We start from the raw sequence: 24,481 nt of genomic DNA on the forward strand, positions 1-24,481 counted from the left end.
AAAGAGAGAGAAGGCACCAAGTTTGACAAATGTTAACAGTTGTAGATTCTGGATGAGGGATATGTGGGGATTTTTTCATTGAATGAGTCTCACAACTTCTCTGTAAGTTTGAAAGTTTTCAAAATATAAAGTTAAAAAGAGCACAGCACAGTGATTACTCATCAAAGTCAAGCGTTTGATTTAGAGCAGTCACACTGACAGAAGTGATCGATCGAAGGGGCTCCCCTGACTAGTCAGTACGGGTTCTACGGACCTGTTTCTGTTCAGGACTGTCTTGCGGAATCCAGAGAACCTGTGGATAGAGGCACAGAGTTAAAGGCTGTGCTCCATTATAAGATTACCAGTGCTCAACCAACACACTCAACCAGTGATGCATGGCCGTGTCATCAGCCCAAGGACCACGTTGGGGCAAAGGACACCATCCACTCTGGGAGAGGCTTCGCCTTCTCTCCTCTCCACTGTGAAGCCTCTCAAAGGCCTTCTCTTCCAGGCTTGCCTCCAGTTTTTATACTGTTCTTTGAAGGTTCTTTAACCCACCAGGAGGGTATAAACTGTGCACCAAGGGGGACGCTGGTTGCCAGTTATCAAGCTCCTCCACCTCTCTTATCTCGTGCTTCAGCCTGTTGGCTTTCTCCTTCACCCAGAAAGGCAAGCTGTGGAAAGAAAACAACACTTGGGTTTGAGTTTGTATGCAGCAAAATGGACAAATACCTTCAGGGGATCAGACACGGCATCCTCCAAAGCAAGAAGGCCCCCCAATTTAGGAGACTGGAGATGAAACAAACCACCATGTTAGTTGTTCAGCATTTCCCTCTTCCCCAGACCCAACTCTCTTTTCTGCCCTTCTCTGCCCAGAGACCTGACCCCTGCAACTTGTACCACCTTGACCCTACCATATGCCCCTAGCTTTCAGCCAGGCTTGGCTAACACCTGGCTAATCAACAGGAAACCAGAAAGCAAGCAGAGGTTGGGGTATTTCTTACCTAGCTCCTCTACTCCTACTATCTCCTGAGGTACCCCACTTCTGCCTGTGACTACACTCTCCACTGCCACAACACCTTCCTGACAGCCATTCTCCATCTCCTGTCAAGCTGGGCAATGAAACCTTTGGGAGTGGTGACAGTGGTGACTGCCCAATCAAGAGAGCCTCAGGGGACTTTGCCCTTCCACGAAATTTCCCTCCAGCTGTTTATCCATCCGGAAACAGTCCTTTCATTCAGCTCTCTTGAGAAGCCCACCTGAGTGTGCCTTCTGTTGTTTTGCTGTGGCCTCAGTTAAGTCAGACACCGGCATCCTCCCAAGTCTGCAGAGATTTGAAAGGACATATGCTGGCCTACACTGTGTGTGTTCCAAGAGGTACCAGGAATTGGGACTCCTGGGATGAGTCAGACATTCTTCATCTTTTCAACTTTTGGCAGCTACGGTTTTCATACATTTAGGGAGAAATGCACCATGACTGGGGGAAAAATGCCCTGATAAATCTGCTAGCAATGGGGAAGTCCTTGCAGGAAGGAAACAGGATGACTACATAGGTAATAGGTGGGGGTCAAGGGTATCACATAAAGAAGCCCAAACAAGACGAGCGGGCTCTTATTTGGGCAATATAGAAAGATACTAGCAGAAAGCATCAATAGAACAAAACCACAAGCATTCCCTAACATCGAAAGAAATCATTTTTTTAAACTTTTGTTGAAGTAATAAAAAAAACCAGACTCATGATAAAAATAATATAATAAACATAATAATTGTAACAAAATATTATGATAGACTTGAGATCAAGTCTGTCAAATTGGGGCATCCGGGTGGCTTGGTCCTTGAGCGTCTGCCTTCAGCTCAGGTCATGATCCCAGGGTCCTGGGATCAAGCCCCACATCGGGCTCTCTGCTCAGTGGGGAAGCCTGCTTCCTCTTCTCTCTCTCTGCCTGCCTCTCCACCTACTTGTGATCTCTGTCTGTCAAATAAAATAAATAAAATCTTTTAAAAATAAAGTAAAATAAATAATTTTTTAAAGACTTTATTTATTCGACAGAGAGATCCCAAGTAGGCAGAGAGGCAGGCAGAGAGAGAGGGGGAAGCAGGCTCCCCACTCAGCAGAGAGCCCGATGCGGGTTCAATCCCAGGACCCTGAGATCATGACCTGAGCTGAAGGTAAATGCTTAACCCACTAAGCCACCCAGGTGCACCTAAAATAAATAATTTTTCTTAAAAGCTCTTACTTTAATTGATCTTTTCTACTGTTTTTTAAGTCTCTATTTCATTTATCTCCCCTCTGGCTTTTGTTATTTCCTTCCTTCTACTAACTTTGGGCTTAGTTTGTTCTTTTTTCTAGCTCCTTGAGGTGTAAAGTTCGGTTGTTCATTTGATCTCTTTTTTCTTAACATAGGCATTTGTTACCTGCTTTTGCAGTATACCATAAGTTTTGGTATGTTGTATTTCCATTTTCACTTGTCTGAAAGTATTTTTTTATCCCTGTTTTTATTTCTTCTTTGATCCATCACTTGTCATATATTTGTGATTTTTCCAGTTCCCCTCTTGTAAATGATTTCTGTTTTCACAACATCACGGTCACAAAAGATACTTGATATGATTTCAGTCTTCTTAAATGTATAAAGACTTATTTTGTGCCCTGGCAATTACTTTCATTTTAAATATTCTAGAAGAGTGTTTACAAAAAGTGCAGAGTACAGACATGAGAAGCCCTAATTATGTGCCTCGAGGAATAATACAGTACCATGAAGGTATTAAAGCTCAAAAGTCTGGGGCATCTGGGTGGCTCAGTGGGTTGAGCCTCTGCCTTCAGCTCAGGTCATGATCTCAGGGTGCTGGAATCAAGCCCCGCATCGGGCTCTCTGCTCAGCGGGGAGCCTGCTTCCCCCTCTCTCTCTGCCTGCCTCTCTTCCTATTTGTGATCTCTGTCAACTAAATAAATAAAATCTTAAAAAAAAAATAAATAAAGCTCACAAGTTCAGAATAAAAGGCTTTTATTTTGGGGCGCCTGGGTGGCTCAGTGGGTTAAAGCCTCTGCCTTCGACTCAGGTCATGATCCCAGGGTCCTGGGATCGAGCCCCGCATTGGGCTCTCTGCTCAGCAGGGAGCCTGCTTCTGCCTCTCTCTCTGCCTGCCTCTCTGCCTACTTGTGATCTCTGTCTGTCAAATAAATAAATAAAATCTTTTTTTAAAAAAGGCTTTTATTTCCACTAAGCTCCAGGGTTTGGTCTCTTCTCTCAGCTGAACGTAGGTCAGACTGTGGGTCACTTGCCCACTCTAGCCATACTTACATGACACTGTTTTGTATTAGAAAGTGAAATTTTGGGGGCGCCTGGATGGCGCCAGTTAATGCAGTTAATGGCATCAGTTAAATGTCTGCCTTCAGCTCAGGTCATCATCTCAGGGTCCTAGGGTCGAGCCCCGCATCAGGCTCCCTGCTCAGTCGGAAGTCCTTTCTCCCTATCCCCAACTCATGTTCTTTCTATCTCTCTCTCAAATAAATAAAAATTTTAAAGTTAAATTACTTTAAGATTTATTTATTTATTTATTTATTTAAGAGAGAGAGAGAGCACACACACACACACACACACACAAGCAGGAGAGGGGCAAAGGGAAGGGCAGAGGAAGACAAGCAGACTCTCACTGAGCAGGGAGCCCAACACAAGCTCAATCCCAGGACCCTGAGGTCATCACCCAAGCCAAAATCAAGAGTCGGTTGCCTAACAGATTGAGCCCCCGGCGTGCCCCTGGAAAGTGAAATTTTTTATGCTGACACATATAATTTTCTAGGTCTAAACCCTACTTGGGCAAATAAATGAGGTTCAGAATGATGGTGAACTTAAAATACGAGATCAGAAGAACGATATTTCCCTCAAACATGAGAATATTCAGATGGCTTTTCCTCTGCCTCTTCAAACTCTAACCAGCCTCCTTGGCTGCACTCATTTAAGCACTGGCCTTTCTTTTCCAACAGCTCTTGGGTTTTGAAAATCTTTTTGCTCCATATAAACCCCCCCCATAGTGTTTACCTAGCACAAAATGGGGCCTCTGGCGGACTGTCCATCTTACCTGCTGAAGATGAGGACAACCCAGCTGCCAGACTCCACAGCACTTGCCCTCCAAGTGCCTCACCAAAACCCTCCATACAAATTGCCCCACCTGCTGGAAGGCCAAAGGTCCCTCTGTGTTGGGGGCCTACGAGCTCCTTCGTAGGAGAAAATTATAAATAACTAATAATTTCATAAAGATTGGATAATATAAAAACACGGTGCGAGAACTCACGTAGGAATTTGTGGAAGAGGCTCTAGTGGAATAAATGTATCATATTTCTTTTCATAAGGCACTCTGAAAAACAGAACAGACAACCATCAAATTGGCATGGCTTCTATAGCAGAGAGATTGGTACATCATCGTGTTCAATAGAATGTTTAATTTTCCGGTTTTAATGGCCTCCTACGGGCCTCACAGCTATAAAGGTCATAATTCTTATTATAATTTGTACTAAACATCATGAAAGCAAACGTGATCCATTTTTTAAAATATTAATGCAATATACCTACTATTTTTCTTTTAACTTAACAAACCTCCCTTTCTCCTCAGTCACTTTGGCCTAAGTTTAGTTCCAAGTGTAGATCAATTCAAACAGTAGTCACTGATGAACAATCTGATTCGATATGAAACTGAAAAGTCTTCAGACTTACAGTAATAACGATAGGGACAAAATTAACAACCACATTTTTGTAGTCAAGATCCTGTGTATAATTTCAGTTACACACACACATATACGCGGACACTAAGGAACTAGAAATGAACTTTTCTAGGAATTGTCGGCAACCATGCTTTGTTGGAATCTATTCCTTATGAAATATAACATATATAGTACAAAGAGATACAATTACTTTAAAATTAACACAAGAGGGGCGCCTGGGTGGCTCAGTGGGTTAAAGCCTCTGCCTTTGGCTCAGGTCGTGATCACAGCGTCCTGGGATGGAGCCCCACATCAGGCTCTCTGCTCAGCTCCCTCCTCTCTCTCTGCCTGCCTCTCTGCCTACTTGTTATCTCTGTCAAATAAATGAATAAAATCTTTTTAAAAATAAATAAAAATAAAATTAACAAAAGAACCCTAGTATTCACAGACACTTACATGGAGAAATTCACTGGTGGGAGAGTTGATCCTGTTTTGTGGAAGTCTTTACTCTGTTCTGGGTACATATATGGATTATCTCCTGGAGTTAACTTTGGTATTCCATTCCTAGGATCAATATCTGTGAATGATATTTAAAAACATGGGTGTGCCTGGGTGGCTCAGTCATTAAGCATCTGCCTTCAGCTCAGGTTACAATCCCGGGGTCCTGGGATCGAGCCCTGCATCAGGCTTCCTGCTCAGTGGGGAACCTGCTTCTCCCTCTCCCTCTACCTGCTGCTCCCCATACTTGTGCTGGCTCTCTCTCTCTCTCTTCAAATAAATGAATAAAATTTTTAAAAATTTAAAAACATGATCATAAAAAGGACTAAAGGTAATCCAAAGATAGGAAACAATGGAAACAAGATAATTTCATGTTTTTTTATGAGGTACATATTATTATGTTTGTGATTGTCTTGCCTGGAGAAGATGAAAAGTGTGCTTGAAAAACACTGTGTTTGGGAGATTTTCCAGAAAGTGCCATGATAACCCCACCCTGGGAAAGAATAATCGCTTAGGTTCAGATGGGATATTTTGGTTTAAAGTGAATGGTGAGGGGCGCCTGGGTGGCTCAGTGGGTTAAAGCCTCTGCTTTCGGCTCAGGTCATGATCCCAGGGTCCTGGGATCGAGCCCCGCATTGGGCTCTCTGCTTGGCGGGGAGCCTGCTTCCTCCTCTCTCTCTGCCTGCCTCTCTGCCTACTTGTGATCTCTCTCTGTCGAATAAATAAATAAAATCTTTAAAAAAAAATAAATAAAGTGAATGGTGAATCAAAGGTATCTGCAAAGAGTAAGCAAGGCGTCTGCTTAAAATCTGAGCATTGGTGCTCTTTGAATCCCTGTATCTTATAATGCTTAAGAAGCAAAGGTAATTGGAATCAGTGTCTCTGACTAGATCTCAGAAGGAAATTAGCTAATGAGGAAGAGCTACAGAAGAGAAAAATTATATTTTCAGGTCTATTTCCCCATAATTTATAACTACAGACAACATTTTGTTCTTTGTTCTATGACAACAAATTAGGCCTTGAAGGAACTCTACCAATGGCCTGATCATAGCTAATGGGTTAGAGCCAACCATTAATGAAACATATTTCAATCTTTTTTTTTTCTATAATAAAGGTGTTGAATTTCAGTTTGTAATGGAAGCTGACTGGCAGTCATGATGCTGTCTCTCCATCTTATCCAAGAAATAACAAGAGAGAAGAGAATGTCACGAAAAGAAGAAATGTCTGGTGCCAAGCTTAACAGTATCAAGCACTGTAAGAGATTGAGGAAGAGAAAAAAAATGGGAAAAGATCATTTTATTCTGGAGTTAAAGAAGTCACTGCACATCACCTAAGAAGTAATCACACCTAAAACAAATCAAGCCTATAGGTCCTACTATCAGTTTACAAGAAATACACAGGACAGAGAAACCTGTTAAATGGTACCAAGAAGTGTAATTGGCAAAATCCTGACTGGCAAACTCTACAGGATACATGATCTAGTTTCTTTCTGTTTTTTTTTTTTTTTAAGATGTTATTTATTTATTTTAGAGAGAGACAGAGTGAGTGAGAGAGCACACACAGGGGGAGCAGCAGAAAGTGAGGGAGAAGCAGACTCTCCATTGAATCATGATCCCAATACAGGGCTCGATCCCAAGACCCTGAGATAATGACCTGAGCCAAAGGAGACACTCAACCAAATGAGACACCCAGGAGCCCATGACATAGTTTCTACACCAAATAAACTGCAAGGAAAGGGGAGGACCTATATTAAAAAGAGACTTGATGGATGCCTGGGTGGCTCAATCCACTGGGCATCTGCCTTCGGCTCAGATCATGATTCTGGGGTCCTGGGATCCAGCCCCACATTGGGCTCCTTGCTCGGCAGAGAAACTGTTTCTCCCTCTCCCTCTGCCTGCAGCTACCTCTGCTTGTGCTCTCTCACTCTCCCTCTCTCTATGTGTCAAATAAATAAAATATTTTTGAAAAAGAAATTTAAAATGTAAAGACAATACTCCATTTCTTTTTTTTTTTAAGATCTTATTTATTTATTTGACAGAGAGAGATCACAAGTAGGCAGAGAGAGAGGGGGAAGCAGGCTCTCTGCTGAGCAGAGAGCGAGATTTGGGGCTCGATCCAGGACCTTGAGATCATGAACTGAGCTGAAGGCAGAGGCTTTAACTCACTCAGTCACCCAGGCGCCCAACAATACTTCTTTTCTTAAATGGAATAAGAAGCATGAAAGTGATTGTGATACTTTATTCTATATATTCAGTAAATATTTCATAAGTATATCTTTGCATTTATTCAGCACATATAAAGACCATAAAAGGAAGGAAGGAGGGAACAAAGGAATGAAGGAAGGATGGAAGGGAAATAATAATGCACATAATTCAGGATAATGTTTACTTTGAGCTAGGAGGGAAGTCATGGGTTAGGATTAGGATTTGAGTCGATCGTGATAATCCCATTTATTTCTAACGAATACTTAACACTGGCCCAGTTCTAGGCAGTGAGACGGGGTGGATGGAAGTCTCCTAAAGACCATTTGAGAAAATTTTCCCTTTGTTCTAAAAGAGAAAGGCAACAAGAGAGATTCCTCTTTTTCATGTTTTGAATAGAGATACAATGCTTGGAACAGCAACAGTTCTCTTGTAACCATAAGATGACAAGTATGAAGACAAAAATCCAACACAGTCTGAGAATAGCAGCACAGAAAGACAAAATGAACTGGTGTCTTTGATGACATCATTGGGCAACCAGTCCATATAGGCCACCTAGATTTCAAAGCTTCTTGTTAAATATATAATAACTAACTTCAAAAAAAGCATATAATATCTGGGGCACCTGGATGGCTCAGATGGTGAAGCATCTGCCTTCAACTCAGGTCATGATCTCTGGGTCCTGGGATCGAGGCCCATATCAGGCTCCCTGCTCAGTAGGGAGTCTGCTTCTCCCTCTCCCCTGCCTCTCCCCCTGTTTGTGTGCACTCTCTCTCTCTCTCTCTCAAATGAATAAATAAAATCTGTTCAAAAAAACATATAATATCTTGTGATTTAAGCCTCTGACAGTTTGGTTTTTGTCCTACTGTGGCCAAGAACATCCTTAAGTACTATACAGCTACACTTAGTCCCTTCCTGATTTTTCTCCATTATCTCATATTTAAATAAATCTTCCCCATTCTACCCAATGGCTGCATCTCAGTTGGGAGTGAGAAGTCAGGGTGTGCACAACAGGCTTACATGATATCAGGGCTCTGGGGTAAGGCTTTGGGTCCTGGGTCATGGACTGCAAACCACACTAGTATCTGATACTCACATTATCTCTGCTACTCTCTGAAAGCTGCCATTTATTTTTGTTGTCTGCTAAAACATGTCATCTAATCTGATCCTCAGGAAGCCAGCCCCCTCCACAATGTATCAGGTGAAGCAACAATTTATTCTCCTTCGATCCCTAGCTTGATGGTCTCCCACCCCTCATACTGTGGTCTCCCAGCATTTCAGTTGTAAGACCGGGGCAGTTCTCCTGGCTGGCTCTCTGTTTCTTACTTTCTCTGTATCCCAATCTTTAGTCTTCACAGGGCACAAAAATGCAGCTATTCCTCTGCATCTCCTGGGTAGGTGAGACCTTGAGGCTGGCTTTCTGCCCAGACATTGCCCATAGCAGTCACACTACCCTGCTGCTCAGCCAGAGCAGATAACCACTTGACTCTGAAGCTTGAGATCTCGCCCAGCCACCCTCAGAGGCAGAAACCCCAGCTAGGCTTTGGTGTTGGGAATCAAGCAGAATGGGGACTCCTTAAAGCTCTCCCACCTCCTCTAGCATGGCTTCTTGTGTATTCTCTTGCCAGACAAAAGCCTTGATCTTTAAAACTATTTGTCTCTGGGGATGCCTAGGTGTCTCAGTGGGTTAAAGCCTCTGCCTTTGGATCAGATCATGATCCCAGGGTCCTGGGATCGAGCCCCGCATCGGGCTCTCTGCTCAGCAGGGAGCCTGCTTCCTCCTCTCTCTGACTGCCTCTCTGCCTACTTGTGATCTCTGTCTGTCAAATAAATAAAATCTTAAAAAAAAAAAAAAAAGAAGAAGAAGAAGAAAACTATTTGTCTCTGCTCTGAGTTTAAAGCCTATGTTGAGGGGCACCTGGGTGGCTCAGTGGGTTGAGCCTCTGCCTTTGGCTCAGGTCTTGGGGTCCTGGTATTGAGCCCCACATTGGGCTCTCCACTCAGAAGGAAGCCTGCTTCCTCCCCGCCACCCGCCTGCCTCTCTGCCTACTTGTGATCTCTCTCTCTGTGTCAAATAAATAAATAAAACCTTTTTTTTTTTTTAAAGGCCTATGTTGAAACTCAAGAATGAGAACTTTCTATTTCTTTCCCTCTGTATCCCTGTGACAGCAATCCATGAAGCAATGGCTGCCTCCTATACAGGTATTTCCAGAGAAGCATGTGCTATAATGGTCCTTGGGTACCCAGCAACCCTAGGATCTTTCCATAAATCTATTATGGGTAGGTTGGGACAGAGAACTCCCCATGTTCCAAACACACTCTCTCTCTCTCTCTCTCTCTCTCTCTATATATATATATATATATATATATACACTCATCTCAATTACCTTTAATTAAATAAGCTATGAAATAACAACAGCATGCACTTCAGGCTAAGGTTTAAGGGAATATTTTCCCTTTGAAGAATATAATGTACAATTTAAATACATATGATGGGCAGCAGCTAACTGAAACCTAAATTATTTTCTGGAGGCTTGAATGAAGGTTTCTATTAATAAGTATCTGAGAGAACTTATCTGAGGACTTAAATGTCACATTAGCATTTTATGAAATTCAGAGAAAAACAAAAATGTGGATCAGCATATGTTGTGAGTTCTTTGCCAGAAAGTGCAGTCTGCCAGCCGTCCCCTTCACTTTCCCATCTTCCTGGCTGCGCTCGAGTGACATGGTGACCCCAGAGGGCGGATGCCAGCCATGGAATGTTGGGCCTACAGAACCACAACTCAGGGAGTATTTTTAGGCATGGCACAGGCAAGGTCCAGGAGGAAAATATTACCGTATTTCTTCCTCCCAAAGCACTTGTCCACCATTCTCTCTGACAGAGACCTCCTGTTGCCAAGGAAGACCCCGTTAAAGAAACACTGCTTTCCAACATGGTAGGTGTGGATATTGCTGCTAAATCTTGGGTAAAATGTCCATTCCGGACGCTGCCCATCTTCTGCAAGACATCAGAAATCCTCCCATCAGCATCGCTCCCAGCCTCACGTAACGCAGTTAAATCACAGGAAAGTTGTCCCAGGCACTCTCTGATTGGCTGTCCTTTATCAACGTGTGTAATCCCTTGGTTCTACATCAGGGGCAATGTCAGCCTCGGGCGGATGAGGCCTGAAAGGAGGGAAGTGGAGAGAGAGGGATCTAAGAGGCCTCTTTTTTCCCTTTTTACCCTCTCGTCCAAAACTGAAGCCAAGTTTTTAGCTGGAAGTGATGTATCGAATGGAAAGCTCTGAGACACTTTTACGTGTCTCAGAGCACCTACATTCCAACCTTCACCCTGATAAGTGGGTAGGAAGAAGAGCATGCCTATCAGGCAGGGAAGGGCCTGGCAACCACCGCAACTGGGCAGGATGGCCCGTGGTGGTGGCAGCAACGATGGCGGGCGCGTGCGCAAGAGTGACACGGGAAGATGTCTCCACGCAACTCCGGCAAAGGAGAAAGGCCCCTGCGAGACCTCGGGCAGGTTGCTGGACCTGTCCGTGTCTTTGTTTCCTCATTCAGTACCTTTCTTATAAACCGCTAAAGCAATTTTAAACAATGAGAGATCCCCTAACAGCGTTAGGGTTGCTTGAGAAGCCCTTGGGCTCTGTGATGGCCAAGAAAGCACACAGGCTCTGGAGGCTGGCAAGTTCCAATTCTAACCCCAACACCGTGTTCTCGTATGAGTGTTCTCGTATGAGTGACGAAGTCTCTCCAAGCCTCAGTGGATTCTGTGTAAAATGGGTAGGTCTATATTAGCCACCTAGATTTATATGTGTGACACAGAAAGAGGTCCATGATCTATTTGCCTTGCGTGAAAATAGTTTATATCTTATTTTCCACGAGTGCAAATATGATTGTATATATAATATAACCTATATATGCCTGAGTACATGCATGCATGCACATACATGTTTCAGAATTCCTCACAGATACAGGGCATAATGGAGATACTGTTGGAAAAACACTGGGAAGGGTTTCTATACTCTAAATACTATTATTATTATTTTAATGCTTTATTTTTTATTATTTTAATGCTTTGCTATAGTACTTTTATGGTTTTTATATAAATCCATTTTAGTTTTAGAAAATATATTTCCATATCATATATTTTATGACATACAATTTTAATATACATTTTATATGTATTTCATATTCAAAAATATATTTCATATATTCAGCAGAGTCACTGTGAGAATTAGAGATGAAGCATGTCCACCCCTGACACTTCCTGAGTAAACAGTGCTCAACAGCACGACAGACTTCTGGAAAGCCCTGGGTGTGGAGGCATACAGGGGAGAGGCTATGACATACTCACTTGTCTGCAATTTAAGCAGACTGAACTCCTCACGATATTTATCCTTTGGCACTTCAGGCAATGAGGTTTCAGAGGAGTGATCAGAATGTGAGGAGGAGGATTTCAGACCCAAATCTGCAGCCAGGCTGGAAAGAAAGAGGATTAGATTCTTCCATGGGCTTAAATTGGTAGTCAGAACCTAATGTTACATATCTTACACTAGAATTACTCTCCCTTATGACAACTAGGTCTGACCCCCATAAATGTCCACGACATATCATTTATTTACCCACAACTTGAGGGGACTGACACAGTGTGGTGTTTCCTCAAAAAAGTTAGAGAATTACCATATAACCCAGCAATTCCACTCCTAGTCATATACCCCCAAAGAACTGTAAACAGACTCTGATACTTGTAAAGGAATGTTCTTTGCAGAATTACTCACATTAGCCACACAGTGGAGACCACCCAAATGCTCACTGACCAATGCATGGAGAAGCAAAAGTGGTATTGACATACAATGGAATATTATTCAACCATAAGAAGGAATGGCGTTCTGATACATGCTGCAACATGAATGAAACTTTAAACATTGTGTTAAGTGAAATAAGCCAAACACAAAAGGACAAACATTATAGGACTCCATTTATATGAAATACCTTAATAAGTAAATTCAGAGAGACAGAAAGTAGATCAGGTTAGTAGATTAGGGTAGATTAGAGTACCAGGGTCAGCAGAGAGGGGAGAATGGGGAATTACTGCTTAATGGGTAGAGCATTTCTATTGGGACTGGTGAAAATGGTTTGTTTGTTTGTTTGTTTTTAAGATTTTTTTAATTTATTCATTTGACAGACTGAGATCACAAGCAGGCAGAGAGGGGAAAACAGGTTCCCCGATGAGCAGAGAGCCGGATGCTGGGCTTGATCTCAGGACCCTGAGATCATGACCTGAGCTGACCTGATCACGACCTGAGCTGAAGTCTTAACCCACTGAGCCACCCAGGCGCCCAGGACTGGTGAAAATGTTTTTAAAAGTAACAAGGATGGGGGCATTTGGGTGGTTGAGTCATTAAGTGTCTGCTTTTGGCTCAGGTCATGATCTTGGGGTCTTGGGACTGAGCCCTGCAGGGAGCCTGCTTCTCCCTCTCCCTCTGCTGCCCTCCCTGCTTGTGCTTGCTCTCTCTCTCTCTGTCAAATAAATAAGTAAAATCCTTTAAAAAAAAATAGCAGTGATGGTTGAAAGGTAATCAATGCCAGTGGGGAAAAATGGATAAAATGGCAAATGTTATGTTATATATAATTCACCCCAATTAAAAAAAAAAAAGAATGATGTACTGATACATGCTGTAACATTAATGAACCTTGAAAATGAAACACTGAATGAAAAAGGCCAGACACCAAAGGCCACATATTCCATTTATATGAAATGTCCAGAATAGGCAAGTTTACAGAGATAAGAAGGATATCAGCGGTTGTCTAGCGCTGGTGAGTTAGGGGACATGGTGGGAGTGACTGCTCAAGAGGATGGGCTTCTTTTTGGGGGTGATGAAATGTTCTAAAATTGATTGTGGTGATGGTTTAGTGAGTATGTTAAAAACCACTGAGTTTGGGGCACCTGGGTGGCTCAGTGGGTTAAAGCCTCTGGCTTTGGCTCAGGTCATGGTCCCGGTGTCCTGGAATCGAGCCCCAAGCCGGGCTCTCTGCTCGGTGGGGAGCCTGCTTCCTCCTCTCTCTCTCTGCCTGCCTCTCCGCCTACTTGCGATCTCTGTCAAATAAATAAATAAATAATCTTAAAAAAAAAAAAAAGAGGGACGCCAGGGTGGCTCAGTTGGTTAAGCAGCTGCCTTCCGCTCAGATCATGATCCCACCGTCCTGGGATCGAGTCCCGCATCGGGCTCCTTGCTTGGCAGGGAGTCTGCTTCTCCCTCTGCCTCTGCCTGCCACTCTGTCTGCCTGTGCTCACTCTCGTTTCTCTCTCTATGACAAATAAATAAATAAAATCTTTAAAAAAAAAAAAAAAGAAAAGAAAAAGCCACTGAGTTTGCACACTTTAGAAGGGTGAAGACTTTTTTTTCTCATGCACATAAAAAAACAACATCAAATCACAGACCTATACCCCTGAAACAAATAATACATTAGATGTTAAGTTTAAAAATTTTAAAAAAATAAAAATTTTAAATAAAAGTTAAAGAAAAATAAATAACTTCAAAATGTTAACATTAAGGCACACCTGGCTGGCTCTGTCTGTGGAACCCATGACTCTTGATCTCAGGGTTGTGAGTTCAAGCCCCACGTTGAGTGTAGAGATTACTTAAAAATAAATCTTTTTAAAAATATGTTAATATTGATTCTCTAAGAGGTGGAACTGCCATGAGTTTTATTTTTAATATTGTTTTTATACTTTCAAAATTTATACGTGTACTTACTTTCCTTATAACAAAAGCCATTAAAGGGGCGCCTGGGTGGCTCAGTGGGTTAAGCCTCTGCTTTTGGCTCAGGTCATGATCCCGGGGTCCTGAGATTTAGCCCCACATCAGGCTCCCTGCTCCGCGGAGAGCCTGCTTCCTCCTCTCTCTCCCTGCCTGCCTCTCTGCCTACTTGTAATCTCTGTCAAATAAATAAATAAAACCTTTAAAAATAAAAGACATTAGAAAAAAAAAAGTTCCAAAAAGAAAAAAAAAGAGGGGGGGCTCCAAAACTTTTACTGTGAAGAAATCTAAACAAAGGGGCAGCATCTGGGTGGCTCAGTTGATTAAGTCTCTGCCTTCAGCTCAGGTCATGATCCTGGAGTCCCGGGATTGAGACCCGAGTTGGGCTCCCTGCTTAGCTCAAGGAGTCTGCTTCTTCCTCTGACCCTCCCCCTTCTCATGCTCTCTCTCTCACTCGCTCAAATAAATAAAATTAAAAAAAAAAAAAGAAAAAGAAAAAGAAAGAGAGGGGCGCCTGGGTGGCTCAGTGGGTTAAAGCCTCTGCCTTCAGCTCAGGTCATGATCACAGGGTCCTGGGATTGAGCCCCACATTGGGCTCTCTGCTCAGCAGGGAGCCTGCTTCCTCCTCTCTCTCTCTGCCTGCCTCTCTGCCTACAGAGACAGATCTCTATCTGTCAAATAAATAAATAAAACCTTTTTAAAAAAATAAATAAGAAAAAGAAATCTAAACAGAGAAAAGTACTCACCACAAATAGTTTGACAAATAATTATAAAGCCAGCCCTCCCCTCCACTCTTCCCCCCATCCATTGCTCTCCAGAAACCATTTGTGTGTCCGTATCCCCGAGCATTAATGACTATCCTGACTCTGACTTTTATAGTAATCATGGCTTTGCTTTTCTCTAAGATTTACCACCTAAGTATGTATTCCAAAAAATACAGCTTAGTTCACTTGCTTTTGAACTTCATAATGACAAGCATGTCTACAACACATATTGTGCGTCACGGAGTCTTCCAATCCCTTTCCATGTATTAGCTCATTTAAACCTCAAAACAATTCTATGAAGTATTATCTCCATTTTACAGATGCAAAAACTAAGGCCCAGGAAAGTAAGTAATTTTCCCAAGTTCACACAGATGAACTTGGCCGAGCTGGGGTTTGACCTAGACAGTCCAGCTCCAGGATCCATGCTCTTGCCAAACATGTCATGCCACCTCTCAGAATATTGGCTTCCTGGTCAGAATTTACCCCAATAGTTATGGTCTTAATTGCACCCTTACTTACTCTAGGTGAGCAGACACTTTGCAGAGGCCTGGAGGCTCGCTCACACTAAGACATGTTTCAACAGAAGATGAGCGGCTGACCTTTCTGCTGGAGGATGTTGTGTTGGCAAAGCATCCCTTAGATTCCAGAAAATTGCTGTGTTTAGTACCTGCAACACATCACCATCAGATTTCATTACTGAAATGAAATGAAATGCCTAGCCCTCCATCTTGTTCCCTAGATTATATAAATTATTTTTTCAAAACTAACATTTATTGAGCATGTACTGTGTATTGAGGATTATGTTAACATTTTACATGCATTATCCCACTTAATTCCCATAACAACCACAGAACTAAGTATTGCTTATCCTTCCAGGGAATTAAGGCACAGATGGTTAAGCAACTTGCCTATGATCACACAGAAAATAAACACTTCAGTCCAGATTTGATCACAGCTCTTGTGACACTAAAGTCAAAAATCCTAACCATATGCTAGACTACTTGACCCTCCAGAGTTTACCTACTTGGAATTAAGTGAAAGAGATAACATCTGAATCAAGCTATCTATCTGTACATTGCATTGAGCATCCCAAAACAAACTTTCAAAGGATTATTCATGGAAAGACTGATGAATAATCCAAAGAACTACCGTCAGAAACTTCCATGGGGGTGCCTGGGTGGCTCAGTGGGTTAAAGCCTCTGCCTTCAGCTCAGGTCATGATCTCAGGGTCCTAGGATCGAGCCCCGCATTGGGCTCTCTGCTCATCGGGGAGCCTGCTTCCTCCTCCTCCTCTCTCTCTCTCTGCCTGCCTCTCTGCCTACTTGTGATCTCTGTCAAATAAATAAATAAAATATATATTTTTTTTAAAAAGAAACTTCCATGGGTTCCACACCCCCCACTGTCATTAATTTATATATGCGTCTTCCCCACCAGACTTAGTATGTCTTACTCATCTTCGCAGCACCCAGAACAGTGCCTGACTCAAAGCAGATGTTCAACACATATTTGAGCAAATAAATGAAAAAGAATTATAACTTCCCAAATTCCCCAAGTAAGAGAGTCCTGAAAGCCAGGCTTTTCAGATACAGAATCATAACCATTATCTTCCCTCTGCTATACAATTACTGATTCGTGAAAGTCAGTCTGTTCTCTTGTCATTTTATAGAGCTATGTGCCTGACCAGTCACTTAAAAACAAAAAGTAAGAGGAATGGATATTGCATTTCTTTATGCATGATTTTATAGTGCATAGAAGCTCAATAGACATAATGTAACCTCTAGTTCTAAGAAAATTACAAAAAAGAGGAGTCAGATTTCTGTGACTCTTGAGTACATTCCCTTCCCCTCCCCCGGGATCTCTATTCTTGAGTTTTTCAGGGTATGGCATAAGGACTGCCTGCATCAGAATTATCTGAGAACTCTGTTAAAAATACAGATTCTTGGGGCGCCTGGGTGGCTCAGTGGGTTGAGCCGCTGCCTTCGGCTCAGGTCATGATCTCAGGGTCCTGGGATCGAGTCCCGCATCGGGCTCTCTGCTCAGCAGGGAGCCTGCTTCCTCCTCTCTCTCTGCCTGCCTCTCTGCCTACTTGTGATCTCTCTGTGTCAAATAAATAAATAAAATCTTTAAAAAAAAAAAAAATACAGATTCTTAAATCCCATCACAACCCACTGAATTAGAATCTCTCTAAGTGAGGCCTGGGAACACGCATTCTGAGCACACCCTCCTTCCCCTGCACCAATTAGGCTCACGTTCTGCAGTGATATTCCTCCTCTTCAAGTCTAGCTCCGCCACTGCATTCAGTCCCATCCCACTTCCTGATTCCCCAACTGCACAGTTTCTCCAATTTGCTAAGTCATGAGGATCACCTTGGGGCACTCAGTTTAACACTTGGATCCCAGAGCTCTGACCCAGACCTGCAAGGGAAGACCTGGGTGTCAGTATGGTTAAGAAACACCTCAGGTGATTCTCAGAGCCGGCCAAGCATGGGAAGAGCTGTTCTGGAATGTGCCACAGCACCTAGAGCAACCCCAGGTAAAGAAAGGGTCACCTGGTTGCTTGATGTGTGAGTAGTTGGGTGGGGTGAGCCCAGGGGAAGGGCTGAGAGAGACACGGAGCTGTGAAGGGGAGAGCACAGTTTCCCAGTATCAAAAAGTAGTGTCCACAAATGTAACATAGACCACACTCTCTGACTACAATGCAATACAATTAGAAATCAATAATTAAAAAACAGCCAAAAGCATTCATAAGCTTAGAAACTCAAACCACACTTCTAAATAGTTTATGTAAATGAGGACAACACAATGGAATTCATGAGGTGCTTCATGGTCAATGACATAAGTACTATAAATCAAAACTTGTAGTTATCCAAGTAAAGCAGTAAGTAGAAAGTAGAGCCTGAGATGCATTTACTGTAATCCTGTATTTCACTGAATATAAGGGTCTAGCATATCAGTATTTTATGTACCCAAAGAACGAAAGCTGCCAATTAAACTATGACAGAATGCTTTACCGCTTATGAGTTTTTATTATATATTTATTGAAGCAGTCTTTCAACCTTACTTAGGTGTAGATTTTAAGGACCTGTCATTCGTGTGCATGTTTAAAAAAGGAAAATATAAGCAAAAAAATTGGTTAAGCCATTCTTGCATTCAAAAGTGTGATTACTGGGGCACCTGGGTGGCTCAGTGGGTTAAGCCGCTGCCTTCGGCTCAGGTCATGATCTCGGGGTCCTGGGATCGAGTCCCGCATCGGGCTCTCTGCTCAGCAGGGAACCTGCTTCCTCCTCTCTCTCTCTCTCTCTCTGCCTGCCTCTCGGCCTACTTGTGATCTCTGTCTGTCAAATAAATAAATAAATAAAATCTTTAAAAAAAAAAAAAGAAAAGAAAAAAAAATTCTTATAAAAAAAAAAGTGTGATTACTGAACCCTTTTTCAGTGCAATCACTGATGCCCACATTTCCCACCTAAGTTGACCTCAGTGCAACAAGCACATGGGTGATGCAGCACTTCTTAAATGAGTGCTCCTCGACTGCTTCTGGAATGTTCTTCCAAGACACAGACATACCTTCTGCATTATTCAGTGCTCATTCAGCAAAGTTTCTAACAACTATTTCACACCTGCTGCTTGGCCCGCTGCACTAGGAAGACCAGTCCAACCTCAGAGATGCAAACTCTGAAAAATGTCCACCTTAGAATTGACAGATTATAGTATTAAAAAAAAAAAAAAAAGATTCCAGGGGCACTTGGGTGCTACAGTCAGTTAAACATCTGACATGTGGTTTCAGCTCAGGTCTCGATCTCAGCATCATGAGATCAAGCCCTGCATTGCGTTCCATGCTTGAGATCTCAAGTCTGCTTGAGATTCTCTCTTCCTCTCCTTCTACCCCTCCCATTGGTCCTCTCTCTCTCTCTAAAACAAATAAGTAAAGCTTTAAAAACAAATAAAAAGACAAAGATTCTAGGACACCTGGGTGGCTCAGTTGGTTAAGCGGCTGCCTTTGGCTCAGGTCATGATCCCAGAATCAAATCCCACATTGGTTTCCTTGCTCTGTGGGGAGCCTTTGCCGTTCCCCCTGCTTGAGCCCACTCTCTCTCTCTGACAAATAGATAAATAAAACCTTAAAAAAAAAATTCCAAAATTAATGAGCTAAACTTGCAATGCAAGAAATAAGGGGGAAAAAATAACCCCCCAAAATGACAAAAAAGGATACCATAACATAAAAACAGAAATGAATGAAATAAAAATTATTAGAATTATGGCTTCATGGGAAAACGAATAATGTAGATAAACAAAGTTCAAGAAAAACCAATCTTTAAGAAAAGTAAACAGTAGGGGCGCCTGGGTGGCTCAGTGGGTTAAGCCGCTGCCTTCACCTCAGGTCATGATCTCAGAGTCCTGGGATCGAGCCCCGCATCGGGCTCTCTGCTCAGCGGGGAGCCTGCTTCCTCCTCTCCCTCTGCCTGCCTCTCTGTCTGCTTGTGATCTCTCTCTGTCAAATAAGTAAATAAAATATTTAAAAAAAAAAAAAAGAAAAGTAAAGTAAACAGTATTAGCAATGAATTACCATAATCGCAAGTAAAATAGAAATAACATTACACATAAAGAAATCAAGTGTCAAAAATGCCCAATTACTTGTTCAAGGTTATAGAGCTATAGAGTGTAATTTATAAAATGTATCTTGAGGGGCACCTGGGTGGCTCAGTGGGTTAAAGCCTCTGCCTTCAGCTCAGGTCATGATCCCAGGGTCCTGGGATCGAGCCCCGCATCGGGCTCTCTACTCCGCAGGGAGCTTGCTTCCTCCCCTCTCTCTCTGCCTGCCTCTCTGCCTACTTGTGATCTCTGTCAGTCAAATAAATAAATAAAATCTTTAAAAAAAATGTATCTTGATGTTACAATAATCAAGATGGTACTGACACTAACCCTAACAGCTAAATCAAGAGAACAAAATAGAAAAAGTAGGTAGAAGAAAATCTTATATAACAGTGGCATCTTGGAGTGCCTGGATGGCTCAGTGGGTTAAAGCCTCTGCCTTCAGCTCAGGTCATGATCTCAGGTTCCTGGGATTGAGCTCCACAACAGGCTCTCTGCTCAGCAGGGAGCCTGCTTCTGCCTCTCTCTCTGCCTACTTGTGATTCCTCTCTCGGTCAAATAAGTAAATAAAATCTTAAAAAAAAAAAAAAAAAAGTAGAGGGGCACCTGGATGGCTCAGTCAGTTAAGCGGCTGTCTTCAGCTCAGGTCATGATTCCAGGGTCCTGGGATTGAGTCCCATATCAGACTCCTTGCTCAGCGGGGAGCCTGCTTCTCCCCTCCTTGCCATTTCCCCTGCTTGTGCTTGCTCTCTCTCTCTCTCTCTCCCTTGCTCTGTGTCAAATAAATAAATAAAATCTTGAAAAAAGAAAAAGAGCATTTACTTACAATGATTTTTGCCCATAGGTCTTAACAGTTTCAACAGCAGTTTTTTTGTTTTTTTTTTAAGATTTATTTATTCGTTTTAGAAGAGGAGGAGAGTGCATTGGGGGTGGGGGCAGAGGGAGAGGGGGAGAGGGAATTTTTTTTTTTTTTAAAGATTTTATTTATTTGAGGGCGCCTGGGTGGCTCAGTGGGTTGGGCCGCTGCCTTCGGCTCGGGTCGTGATCTCAGGGTCCTGGGATCGAGTCCCACATGGGGCTCTCTGCTCGGCGGGGAGTCGGCTTCCTCCTCTCTCTCTCTGCCTGCCTCTATGCCTACTTGTGATCTCTCTCTGTCAAATAAATAAATAAATAAAATCTTAAAAAAAAAAAAGATTTTATTTATTTGAGGGGCACCTGGGTGGCTCAGTGGGTTAAAGCTTCTGCCTTCAGCTCAGGTCATGATCTCGGGATCCTGGGATCAAGCCCCACATCGGACTCTCTGCTCCGCAGGGGGAGTCTGCTTCCCCTCTCTCTCTGCCTGTCTCTCTGCCTACTTGTGATCTCTCTCTCTCTCTGTGTGTTCAAATAAATCAATAAAATATTTTTTAAAAAAGATTTTATTTATTTGACAGAGAGAGAGCAGAAGAGCACAAACGGGGGAGCGGCAGAGGGAGAGGGAGAAGCAGGCTCCCCGCTAAGCTGAGAGCCCAATATGGGGCTCGATCCCAGGATTCTGGAATCATGACCTGAGCCAAAGGCAGTCATTAAACCACCTGAACCACCCAGGAATCCCAGAGGGAGAGAATCTTAAGCATTTAAGCAGGCTCCACATCCAGCCCAGAGCCCGAGATGAGGCTTGATCCCAGGACCCTGAAGTCATGACCTGAGCCAAAGTTAAGAATCAGATACTTAACCTACTGAGCCACCTAGGGGCCCCAGTGGTTGCCTTTTCATAGCATGTAAACATTCTAACTGTATATTTGCTATTAGCGGACTTGAGGTTCACCAAAGCAAGAATTGGTTGCTATGGACGGCATCACAAGTTTCTAGGTTCATTTTTTTTTAATTTTAGGGGCAAAATTCGAACATATTATATAACCCTGAGCTGCAAACAGTGAAATCACTGTCTACAAATTTAGCACATTTCCTTGTTTGAGTAATAAGTTTTGTGTTGGTGGGACATCTGGGTGGCTCAGTCAGTTAAGCTTCTGCCTTTGGCTCGGGTCATGATCCCAGGGTCCTGGGATTGAGCCCCGCATCAGGCTCTCTGCTCAACGGGGAGTCTGTTTCTCGCTCTGTCTGCTGATCCCGCTGTTTGTGCTCTTTCTCTGACAAATAAATAAATAAAATATATTTCTTTAAGATTTTGTTTATTCATTTGACAGAGAGAGAGAAAGCAAGCAGAAGCAGGGGGAGCAGCAAAAGGAGAGGGAGAAGCAGACTCCCCGCTGAGCAGGGAGCCTGATGTGGGGCTCGATCCCAAGACCCCAGGATCGTGACAGGAACCAAAGGGAGACACTTAACCAACTGAGCATGCAGGCTCCCCAAATAAATAAATAAAATCTTAAGAAGACGAACAAGGAGGAGGAAGAGGAGGAGGAGGAGGAGGAGAAGTAGTAGTAGTAGTTTTATGTTAGCAAATGTCTAGAAGGTGGCTGCTGAAACAGGAAAGGCTTGTCTGACAGCAAGGGTAGGAAGAGCAGTCTCTCTGCTAAACAGGCAGAGAGCACATCCTTCAAACAGCTGACTACAGGATCTTCCTAGAAGTAACTAACAGAGCCTCGAATACAACCCAGAGACACTTAGATACAGCTTCTAGGGCTTCTGGCTGCCTCTCTGCATCTCCTCAAAGAGAAGAGAGCTGAAATTACAAGTCTGAAATTACAGTGATGCTCCCATTGTGTAAAGTAACTTCAGTCATTCTAGCAAGTCAATTACCTCTCCAGCCCGGCTCCCCACACCTGCCCCACCTCTCTAACTCTGGAGGCTCTTGTAATACAGAGAAGCTAAACCACATCCTTCTGGAAAAGGTCATCACCTTGCATGATCATTGTTATTCAAATTCAATGTCCGGTCAGCCAACCAATAGGAAACTAACAAGTTCACTAAACCGCTCTGATACAAGACGATTCAACTAAAAGGACCAAGAGAAGGTTCGGGCAACTAGAAAGGAATTCAGGGGGAAATGGGGAGTTAAGAAGAAAGTCTGTTTCTTTGGTACCATCTGGAATTCACGCTAATTATTTCCATGTCTTTAGTCAGGAATAACACCTTACATAACCAAGAACTTTCGCACACTTGTCATCTCGGCTCATTTACACAATAGCATGGTCTGGCAGCAGAAAGTAATACATCTAGCCAAGCTAGCTTAATGTGGATACCTTTTGAACAAACACTCTGTTTCTCGCCCATTTCTTGACTCAACAAACAACCTGAGGGTCCAGGACAGTGGTTTTTTAACCCTGTTTTTGGATCACTGACTCCCTTGAGGAGTCATGAAAGCAATAGGCCCCCCTTCCTGGAAAAATGCATATACACCCCCGTTTTGCATTCATCTTCAACAGGCTCATGGAGCCCCTTCCTTCCCGAAACCCATGGACTCCGTGTTAAGCTGAGCTCAGATGTGGTCTCCTGAGGGGACATACCTACAGAGCAAAACAAGAAGTCATAGATCTTTGGGGATCTCAGGGTCTGGTGTTCTTCCAGTAACCCTAACTCAAAAACATGGAGCCCCTCTACTCCATCTTTAAAACCCCAGCTCCCTCCATTACCTGAACTCAACCTGGAAACTATGGAAAAGTCTGGAGCTTAACATTAGAATCCCAAACCCTTTTCCTCCTTGCTGACCTAGCCACATAGGACCATTAATGGTTCTAACTCCTTCTGCTCTTCTGCTCTCCACTTACAGGTGGGTATGGAGAGTCACACCTCCTTCCTCTCCATGCACTTGTGAAGGAGAATGAGGAGATGGGAGATCTGTAATACAAAAGACCGAGGACCAAGCTATGATCTGATGGGGCAGAGACAGAACATCTAAAATGTTCCCTTTTTCCCACATGCAGGTCACTCACCTACAAACGCTCATACACTCACTCCAAGGTTTTCTGAGAGAATGTGGCTGTTCTGCCCCATGACCCTGTTCTCTAAAGGCGGTGGGCCCCCAAACATCCTTCTCAGCCTTCAGAACCAATTAGGGAGCCACCATCCATTATCTAATGTAAACCTTTCTTTAAAGGGATCATACTTTCCACCCGAGCTCTCCCATCCAATAAACAGTGCCACCAATCTAATGTCTGAGCAAGGAAAAATGAAAGGACATAGGTTTGGGAGACCGGAAGACTGTGGTCAAATCTCAGTTTCTCTGTTTATTGACTGAACCCTTGGGCAGGTCAAACCTCTGGCTCTCTTTATTCATTAGGAATATACCTCTGGGGCTGTTACAGAATCCCAGGAGGTAATTTGTAAGAACCTCTGCTTTGAGCTACTATCTGCCTCATCCGATCTTGGGTTAAGGGGCAACCCTCTAGGGTCCCTCCATTTTCAGGAGCTTTGTCCTATAACCCAATAAACTCTGCTTACAAAACAAACAAACAAAATATCTTGGTCTAACACAGACAAAGGCTACTATTTAAGGAGTTCTTTTTATACGCCCGCAAACTGGCCGTCCTTTAAGTGTTTTGAACTTCCCGGCCTTGGTATATACTTCGATCTGGCGACCAAATCCACACCCAGCCCTTCCGACTTCCTCAACTCAACTGTCTCTCTTCTCCACTGTGGTCATGGCGGAGTCTCCTTTGTCTTGCCTTCGCCAGTTCTCTGCTGCAGGGCGCTCTGCCGATGGAGGGGAGAGGACAGTCCCGTGGACCATTTCCAGGGTACAGGGACTCATCTACACGTGTGTTGATTTTAAGTATTAAAAGCAACCCGGAGACCAAGGAAAGACCTTTTTTAAGAAAAGCATCAATCAAAGCAAAAAAGGAGGAAGTCCACAAGCCATCAGGTCCAGAGGGGGCAGGGTTGGCGTTTTAATCAGAGCTTCCCTCGCTCCTCCCTCTCCCCGGGCTTTTGTGGTCGAGTTCCAGTGGGTTCTCTTCCCCGCCCAGACTCACTGCCCCGCCGGCGCCAGGTGCTCCTTCCCCTTCCACCTCCCGGGCTTCCACCCGTTCCCTCTGCGGAGATCTCCACCGAGGATGCG

The 24,481-nt window shown here is 43.3% G+C and overlaps 1 protein-coding gene across 2 annotated transcripts; it reads right to left on the bottom strand.

The window, feature by feature from the left end:
- Positions 1-62: 62 nt before the first annotated feature.
- On the bottom strand, positions 63-24,481 carry SPATS1 (spermatogenesis associated serine rich 1). 2 transcript variants are annotated; one of them, XM_059399070.1, is made up of 7 exons: positions 24,043-24,481; positions 15,416-15,563; positions 11,726-11,850; positions 10,211-10,372; positions 5,132-5,252; positions 4,270-4,332; positions 63-653 (listed from the first exon to the last, which is right to left on the bottom strand). In XM_059399070.1, the coding sequence occupies exons 1-7, from the start codon at positions 24,173-24,175 to the stop codon at positions 506-508; spliced, it is 900 nt and encodes a 299-aa protein (XP_059255053.1). In that variant the 5' UTR covers positions 24,176-24,481; the 3' UTR covers positions 63-505. The 2 variants fall into 2 exon arrangements, with proteins under 2 accessions (XP_059255053.1, XP_059255054.1); XM_059399071.1 differs by lacking the exon at positions 10,211-10,372.

The sequence above is a fragment of the Mustela nigripes genome, chromosome 5 (assembly GCF_022355385.1).
Source record: "Mustela nigripes isolate SB6536 chromosome 5, MUSNIG.SB6536, whole genome shotgun sequence".
NCBI classification, from domain to species: domain Eukaryota; kingdom Metazoa; phylum Chordata; class Mammalia; order Carnivora; family Mustelidae; genus Mustela; species Mustela nigripes.